Source organism: Colobus angolensis, unplaced genomic scaffold (genome assembly GCF_000951035.1).
Source record: "Colobus angolensis palliatus isolate OR3802 unplaced genomic scaffold, Cang.pa_1.0 Scaffold284, whole genome shotgun sequence".
In the NCBI taxonomy this organism is placed as follows: domain Eukaryota; kingdom Metazoa; phylum Chordata; class Mammalia; order Primates; family Cercopithecidae; genus Colobus; species Colobus angolensis.
In genome coordinates this window covers 4,161,528-4,170,948 of record NW_012116088.1, presented here as the reverse complement: position 1 = coordinate 4,170,948, position 9,421 = coordinate 4,161,528, and the positions used below count along the sequence as shown (strand labels likewise).

Below are 9,421 nucleotides of genomic sequence, written 5' to 3'. Positions count from 1 at the left end.
TGTGTGTGTGTGTGTTTTAGAGGTGAGGGATGTGTATGTGTTCTAGGGGTGAGAGGTGTGTGTGTGTTCTAGAGGTGAAAGCTGTGTGTATGTATGTTCTAGAGATGAGGGTGTGTGTGTGTGTTCTAGAGGTGAAGGCTGTGTGTATGTGTGTTCTAGAGGTGAGGGGTGTGTGCATGTGTTCTAGAGGTGAGGGGTTTGTGTGTTCTAGAGGTGAGAGGTGTGTGTGTGTTCTAGAGGTGAGGGTGTGTGTGTGTGTTCTAGAGGTGAGGGGTGTGTGTGTGTTCTAGAGGTGAGGGGTGTGTGTGTGTTCTAGAGGTGAAGGGTGTGTGCATGTGTTCTAGCAGTGAGCGGTGTGTGTATGTATTAGTCTGTTTTCACACTGCTATGAAGAAATACCACAGAGTGGGTAATTTATACAGGAAAGAGGTTTAATTGACTCACAGTTCCTTATTGCTGGGGAGGCCTCAGGAAACTTACAACCATGGCGAAAGTCAAGGCAAAGGAGAAGCAGGCGCCTTCTTCACAGGATGGGAGGACAGAGCGAGTGCAAGTAGGGGCAAATGCCAGACACTTATAAAACCATCATATCTTGTGAGACTCACTCACTATCAAGAGAACAGCATGGGGGAACCACAATCATGATTCAATTACCTCCCATCTGGTCTCTCCCTAGACACCTAGGGATTATCGAGATTACAATTCAAGATGAGATTTGGCTGGGGACACAAAGTCTAACCATATCAGTGTGTGTGTGTGTTCTAGAGGTGAGGAGTGTGTGTGTATTCTAGAGGTAAGAAGACTGTGTGTGTTCTAGAGGTGACGGGGGTGTGTGTGTGTTCTAGAGGTGAGGGGTGTGTGTGTGTTCTAGAGGTGAGGGGTGTGTGTGTATTCTAGAGGTAAGGAAATTGTGTGTGTTCTAGAGGTGAGGGGTGTGTGTGTATTCTAGAGGTAAGAAGACTGTGTGTGTTCTAGAGGTGACGGGTGTGTGTGTTCTAGAGGTGAGGGGTGTGTGTTCTAGAGGTGAAATGTGTGTGTGTGTTTGTTCTAGAAGTAGGAGTGTATGTTCTAGAGGTGAGGGGTGTGGGTGTGTGTGTGTGTGTGTTCTAGAGGTGAGGGGTGTGTGTGTGTGTTCTAGAGTGAGATATGTGTGTGTTCTAGAGGTGAGGGGGGTGTGTATGTGTAGTCTAGAGGTGAGTGATGTGTGTGTGTGTGTGTATGTGGTCTAGAGGTGAGGGATGGGTGTGTGTGTGGTCTGGAGGTAACCGGTGTGTGTGTGTGTGTGGTCTAGAGGTGAGGGATGTGTGTGTGGTTTAGAGGTGTGGGGGGTGTGTGTGTGTGAGTGTGAAGGAGGGTGGAGAGGTATCCCTCTAGAAGTGAGGGTGGGATAGAGGTGAACTGGGTAACAGCCCATTGCCACTCAGCAGATGTTCAGTCTGAGCCCTCAGAACCCAGAATGTGGTCTCAGGTTGGAATTCCTTGAGTCCAGTCCTTCCGGAATTCAAATTTCAGAACCCCTAAATCTGGAGGATTTCTGAAGTTTGGGTCTTTCTTGCCAGCACCGCATTTCTTACTGATTTTTGTTCCTTCTGTGGGCCCCCCTTTTCTTGTGTTTGCGATGTCTTTCTTGTGCTGATCGTTTTTATTGTTGCACATTTCAGGCAAATAAAAAACGGCAGAGAATAATATAAGAGCCACCTATGTTACACACCACACAGTATGAGAAACAGAAAGTCACAAATGCCATGGGAAATATTTTTTGAAAACTAGGATGGACCTCAAGAGGGGCTGGCACTGGAGGGTGCACCTGCTTTGCCAAGGGTGGAAGCCTCTTGCAGTGTTGGACCTCCCTCCTAACATCACACATCCTGCTGGCTGGCCTGGCCTGGCCTCACCTGGTCCCTGAGGTCCACAGTGGACCTGAACAATGAGACTGCCCCCACTGTTAGTTCTAAATGAAGAGGCACCTGCTGTATAGTTGACTGAAATTGTCACCTCCTGCTAGGTGCCATTTCTGCTTTTCTTTGTGAGCCTAGGGCAAGGCTGTATTCCTTAGCTCTGAGAAATCTGTGCAGTGCCTTCTGAGAGGCAATTCCAGTGTCAGATTTCTGAATCTGTCACCTGAGCCGTGATAATTTGTTGTCTTTTTTGTAAGCCTACTTCTGCAGAGTCACTATATGACAAAATCTCTTGTAGAGCTCTTAGAGAAATGGAAATACTTCACATTACATCGTGATGTGCATGTGTGTGTTCTTCCCAACTTGTACTTTTGCACAGGAACAAGAACTGCACAGCCATCTGGGAAGCCTTTAAAGTGGTGCTGGACAAGGATCCCTGCTCTGTGCTTCCCTCGGACTATGACCTTTTTATTAACTTGTCCAGGCACTCTATTCCCAAAGATAAGGTAATGCTACAACCGTCTTGGGTAAAACTTTGTTCTCTGTCTCTACAGAAGTGGATGGTGCATGGGCCAGCTGTGAGATTAGCTGTCCCCTGCATCCTGCAATGTCACAGAAACATCAGGCAGCACACATAATGTGTGTGCTGAGCTCTCTTTGGGAAGCTAGCTTTGTTTTTGTATTAGTCCGTTGTCACATTGCTATAAAGAAATGCCTGAGACTGGGTAATTTATAAAGAAAAGAGGTTTAATTGGTTCACAGTTCCACAGGCTGTACAGGAAGAATGGCAGCATCTACTTCTGGGAGGCCTCTGGGAGCTTTTACTCCAGCGGAAGGCAAAGTGGGAGCAGGTGTCTTATATGGCACGAGCAGGACCAAGGGTAGAGGGAGGTGCCACAGGCTTGTAAATAACTGTATCTTCTGAGAACTCCACCAGGAGAACAGCACCAACGGGGGAAATCCGCCCCCATAATCCAATCACCTCACACCAGGCCCCACCTATAACATAGGGGATTATAATTTGACAAGAGACATAAATCCAAACCATATCAGTTTCCAACAGTGATTCTAGATCTCCAGCTGGTTGTGGGCAGAAGAAAATTTCCTAAGTTTGCAAGTCAGTGTGAGAATCAGCACAGGGACATCAGGACATGGCGTACCTGTCACACTGGGCCTCCATATCTGGTCAATTCTAAATAACCTTCATCCCAACTGGCCCAGTGGCCTGAACTTTGAGTAATTCAGAAAACTCTCAATCTCAGTATCCTTCTGGGAAACCAGTCTCTCCATTTAATGGGTCTGAAGATTATATTTGTTCAGTACTAGTTGATTTAAGAAAACCACATATCTATATTCTGTCTACACTCTAAGGTCTAATAAAGTGAAAATAAATGAGAAAATTTCCATAAAATCCTTGCTTAAAAAAATACCTCAAGTTTAAAGAATGCTAGATGCCATTTTTGTTTCTGTGACATAAACATTCTTAACGTGATTTTTTCCACTGTGTGTTATTTGTAAAGGCAAGTAAATGGAACTGTGAGGTTCAAAGATAGAATAGACTGAAAACATGATTTTGAGTATATGCTGTTTTTTGAACCTCGCTGTCTTCCTGTCACTAAAAGTGCGGAAGCCAACTTTTTTACCTTCTCTTTCAGAGATTCGGTGCTAGTTGATGAACTCAGTAAAGACTTCCTGGGCTATTTGTTTGCCCAGTCATTGGTGCTAAGGGTTAAGGCTGTGACAGTGAAAAACAGCCCCCACCATTGGGGACCTTCTAGTCTAAATATAAACTGATTGGACTACTGAGGGTCAGATGAAATAGTGACTGGGAGATTTGGGTTATTGTTATACGAAAACACTATAGTGGAAACTATGAAGTATAATATGAAAACAATGTGTTTTTGAGGCACTTGACACTTTAGGAAGTGCTTTCTGTGACTGCATATTATCCTGGCCACAGCTGTGGAAGAAGAGAAAGGGCTCATGCTCTGCATTTTCCAGAAGTAGAAACTGAGAAACAGGGAGATTGCATGCCTTGGTCAAGGTTACATACCTAATACATGACAGAGCCAGGATTCCAGCCCAGGTCCCTTGATCATTTTTAATGTAGGGAATCTTACCACATGCATGTATATTTAGTACAAGTGAGAAAATATTCCATTAACATTTGCATGATACCCTGGGAATAAAGGGAGGAGAGATGCTAGCAGTCTTTGAATGAATAAACAAAGACAACGAATAAGAACGTTCAGTTGTTGTGCAGCAGGTCAGAGTTGAATGAGAACTGGATTGCCTGACCTGCCTTGATGATGTTGTGCCTGAAGAGTCTGATTTTGTGTTGTATTTTGATGTTTTGTTTGTCTTTCCTTAGTCCCTGTTCTGGGAAAATAGCCACCTCCTTGTTAGCAGCTTTGCAGGAAACACCCGTCGGTTCATGCCCCTGTGTGATGCTCTGTATGGCAGGGTTGCAGATTTCTTGAGCTGGTGTCGACAGAAAAATGCCTCTGGTAAGACTCCTGCACAAATCACAGGAGACTTAAGAGCTCATATTTACTGTGCATTACCATTTGTGCTAAATGCTTTCATATGCATTTATTTCACTTGATCCTCTCCGAGTCCTCTGAAATAAGTGACAAGAATAGTTAATAATAACAATACTAGAGAATACTTATCTTTTGCGGGTGCCAGTCTAAGCACTGTGTGTGTGTGTGTGTATACACACACGCATACTCATTTAATGCCCACAGCAGCCTCATGGGATCCTATCATAATCCCCATTTCGATAAATGAGGAAACTGAGGCACAGCAAGATTAAGAAAACTGCTTGGGGGGCATAGCTAGTAAGCAGCAGACAGTCTGACTCCACAGCCCATTTTCTCAACCTTGCACAACTCTGCCTTACTGTCCTCATTTGTCCAGAGGGGGAAGCTGAGGCTTAGAGAGGTTAAATGTCTGGAAGTAGTAAGGCTGGGTCTCAGCCCTGTCCTGATGGATTCTGAAGCCTGTGCTCTTTAACACCACGGCAGGCCGCCAGCAGATATTTCGAGATCCAAGTCACAAGGAAAGTTAGAGTCACAAGAGCTGGCCTGAATGCTCTGCAAACTCTCCTCATTCGTCCAACTGTGGTGCTAGGAGCTGGAGACACAGCAGTCCCTATCTTTGGGGGGCTTATAGTCTCATGGGGGGCATTAGCTCGAGTGATACGGGCAATAATGCAGGAAAAATGGTGTTCTGAGGAGTAGCAGAGTGAGACACCAGCCTCCACCAGGGCATCAGGGAAGCTTCAGGAGGGAGGCTAGCAAGGAAAGGAGGTGAGGGAGTGTTTTCATCATGAAGACTAGAGATCCTTCCTGGGTATCAGAGTCACTTCAAAAGTTAACCTAATATCAGGCCAGGCCTGGTGGCTCATGCCTGTAATCCCAGCACTTTGGGAGGCCGAGGTGAGTGGATCATTTGAGGTCACAAATTCGAGATCAGCCTGGCCAACATGAAGAAACCCCATCTCTACTAAAAATACAAAAAAAATTAGCCAAGTGTCGTGGTGCATGCCTGTAATCACAGCTGAGGGGGGCTGAGGGAGGAGAAACCCTGGAACCCTGGAGATGGAGGTTGCACTGAGGTGAGATCACACCACTGCACTCTAACCTGGATGGCAGAGTGAGACTTGGCACAAAAACAGAAAAAAGAGTTAACCTAGTATCAGTTCTGTTTATTTCTCCTCCATTCATTTGTCCATCAAACTAAAATTTATAGTGTCTACTATGTGCCTGATCCTCATCTTCTAGACAGTAGGAACACAGCAGAGAATGAGAGGAAATTAATACTCCATGCTTACATAATAGGAGGGCAGAAGAGACAATAAACAGGCAAGTGAAATATACAGTCTGTCTTAAGATTATAAGGGCTATGGAGAAAAATAAAACAGGTCATAAGGACAAAAAAGGTTGAGAGTGGAGGGCTGGGGAGAGGCAAGTGTTGCATTTTTACCTAGATGCCTAAGGAAAACCTCACTGAGAAGCTGATATTTGAACAAGGAGATGAGAAAGAACATTTTCTGATGGGAGAATAGCAATTGCAAAGACCCTGAGCTGGAAGCGTGTGTGACATATTTAACAGCAGAGAGGACAGTGTGGGCAAAGAGGAAAGTGCAAGCTCTGAGGCTGGAGGAATAAAGGAGGGCCCGGTGGCACAGGATGTTGTGAGGCCTCTGCTTTCCACTGTGAGTGGGATGGGCAGCATTGCAGGTTCCAGGTCAAATGGACACAGCCAATCTTTCAATGGAGAACTTCCAGGAAGCTTTTGTTTGATGATGCTGCAGAGGGTGGGGAGAAGGAGGGGAGGAATGTGATGAAAAACACATAAAGAAAGGAAGAGCTTTCCAGAAAACCACCAGTTATTTCTTCCTCACTTCGCTGCCCTTTTCTATCTATGCCCACCTATCAGGGCTCTTTGTGTCAGAAAGAAGCAAAGTCCAGCAGTTCAGGTCAGCCAAATAACTGTATGTGTATGTCATGGAATCCTGTGGGGCCAGTAGCAATGGTGATGGGGTTTTTTATTTATTGACCCAGAAAGAGGCATATTTTTAAGCGAAAAATAAACTTACATAACCCTGTGATTGGTATGAGGCTATTCAAATAAAAACACATATACACAATACATCTATGAAAATATACACACAGAAAAAAGTCAAGAAAATAGCAAACCCAAACCATTGACAGCAGCTCTTTTTTATTTTATTTATTTTTATTTTAAAATCATTGTTAATTTTTGAGACAGGGTCTCACTCTGCCGCCCAGGCTGGAATGCAGTGGTGTGATCCTAGCTCATTGAAGCCTTGAACTCCTGTGCTCAAGGGATCCTCTTGCCTTAGCCTCTTAAGTTTTGTAGATATATGGTCTTGCCATGTTGCCCAGGCTGGTCTTGAACTCCTGACTTCAAATAATCTTCTTGCCTCAGCCTCCCAAAGCACTGGGATTACAGGCATGAGCCACTGTACCTGGTCTTGGTTCTTTTTTCAAATTTTTATTTTTATTTTATTTTTGATTGACACATAAAAATTGTATATATTTATGGCATACAATGTGATGTTTTGATACATATATACATTGTGTAATAATCAAATCAGGGTAATTAGCATATCCATCATCTTAAACCTTTACTATTTCTTTGTAGTGAGATAGTGAGACGTTCAAAATCCTCTCTACTGGTTATTTTGAAATATGCATACACTATTGTTAGCTATAGCCACTCTATTGTGCATTACAGCCCCAGTGCTTATTCCTCCTATGTAACTGTAACATTGTTGACCAGCCTCTTCCCATCTCCTTTATCCATTCCCCTCCCCAGCCTCTGGTAGCCACTATTCTACCCCCAACTTCTATGAGATCTGCTTTTGAAGATTCCACTTTCAAGTGAGATCATGCAGTATTTGTTTTCCTGTACCTGGCTTATTTCACTTGATGTAATGTCCTCCAGGTTCATCCATGTTGTTGTAAATGGCTCAATAGTATTCCGTTATGTATATATGCCATATTTTCTTTTTTTTTAATGGAGTCTCTGTCTGTCGCCCAGGCCAGAGTGCAGTGGCACGATCTCAGCTCACTGCAGCCTCTGCCCCCCAGGTTCAAGCGATTCTCCTGCCTCAGCCTCCTGAGTAGCTGGGACTACAGGTGCATGCCACCACACCCAGCTACTTTTTGTATTTTTAGTAGAGATGGGGTTTCACCATGTTGGCCAGTCTGGTCTTGAACTCCTGACCTCAGGCAATCCACCTACCTTGGCTTCCTAAAATGCTGAGATTACAGGCATGAGCCACTGTGCTCGGTCTATTTTCTTATCTATTAATCAGTTGATGGACACAGATTGATTCCGTATCTTGGCTATTATGAATAATGCCATTAATAGCAGTTCTTGCTAGGAATATAAGGTCAACTTGTAGATTAGAAATTTTTTTTCTTTATAGAGTATATGGTAAGCATGTTCCACATCCCATTGATCTGCTGGGGTCTTTAATCTGTCCTTAAACATTTTTAAATGTAATATATTTTGACATTTTGTATATTTTTCAATTGTATAAAATTTCTGTTCTCTGGCTAAGCATTATCACTCTTAATCCTTTTTTTCATTGCATTGACTACTAAGATAATGGCTAACAATTTAATTTTTGGAGAAGGCACTTCTCCCAGTAAAGGGTTTTTGTTGCTGTTTGTGGGTTTTTAAACATTGCTTTACTAGTGCTCCAGTAGAGAAATAACCCAGCTAATATGCTGATGCTCAGTGGTCAGCTAGGCTCACTCACTAGCCAGCTATTCAGTTCTCTGCCTTCCTCACATTTGTGGTGAGCAAAATGACCAACGTTTTTAGTATCATGGACAAGGTGGTCCCTCACCAGGCTCCTTGTGGATCAAGTGGGAAGAACTGTGGATGTTAAACTTGCACACATTGTACAGAATGGCACACATTGTACAGAATGGAGGCTAAGTACGTGTCATGGAACTGAGATATATTGAAAGTTAATTCTTCTCTGAGATAGATAATCTTTGGAATAAAATGTGTTTGTCTACTTACCCCTAAGGAGTTGATTACCAATCCTGCCCGACATCAGAAGACTGTGAAAATAATCCTGTGGATTCCTTTTGGAAAAGGGCATCCATCCAGGTAATGCTGGGATGATATCTGAGTGGTTGAGCATGTGTGGGACCCATAGAGATGGAATACAGTGATTCAGAGTCTGGGCCCCAGGTCATCAATCAACTTCTCTGAGCCTCACTTTCCACTTTTACCACATCATGATTCATGCTCTTTGCTATATAAAGTTGTGAGAATTTAAGGAAATAAAATACTTAATGCAGTGCCTGGCAGAGAGAAAACATTCCGTAAATGTTGACTATGCATGAGGCTTTTAATTAGTCATTATTATTTCCATTATGTCATGGTTATCATTAGTATTTCAAAGCAATGATTTCGATTGCTACATACAATTGGGCAACTCCTGCTTTATGGAAGACCCTAGTACACCTGAGATCAAGTTGTGGGGATCAGAAATATCCACAAGACTAATATTAACGGGAGAGGAACTGATAGGAGATGGAGGATAACCTGGAGACACAGAAATGGTCACCTGAAGGTAGGTCTGTTTCCCAGAGAATGATGTCACCGGAATTGATGACAGCTATCAGTAGCTATAGCATGCCAGTGATTACAGAATTCTCTGTCATGAGAATTAGAATAAAGATTACAAATAAAGAGGGTTAAGTTCTTAGTTCAGTGCCTGGCAAAGAGCTGTTGACTATTAAACATTAGCTAGGTTGACCAGGTGGATGTCAGGGCACTTCCACCCACCACCATCAACCCCATTTCAGGACTATCCATGTCTTTTTTGGTCTCCTCTTCTACCCTAGATCCTCAGGTGTCCACTAGGTAGATTGTTAGTCAGGGTGAGAAGGACCTTGGCCAAATCCTCCATGGTGGCTGCAGTTTGGAGCTAAGCAGAGGATCCCTCCCAGACAAAACATATTCTGTTT

The 9,421-nt window shown here is 43.6% G+C and overlaps 1 protein-coding gene across 2 annotated transcripts in view; it reads left to right on the top strand.

Moving 5' to 3' along the window:
- Window positions 1–9,421, top strand: part of BST1 (bone marrow stromal cell antigen 1) — a 30,795-nt gene that overhangs the window by 1,229 nt on the left and 20,145 nt on the right. For both annotated transcript variants that reach the window (XM_011948830.1, XM_011948831.1), the window contains exons 2-4: window positions 2,278–2,404; window positions 4,270–4,405; window positions 8,473–8,555. In XM_011948830.1, coding sequence (XP_011804220.1) covers window positions 2,278–2,404; window positions 4,270–4,405; window positions 8,473–8,555 — 346 coding nt within the window. The remainder of the gene's footprint in view (window positions 1–2,277; window positions 2,405–4,269; window positions 4,406–8,472; window positions 8,556–9,421) is intronic.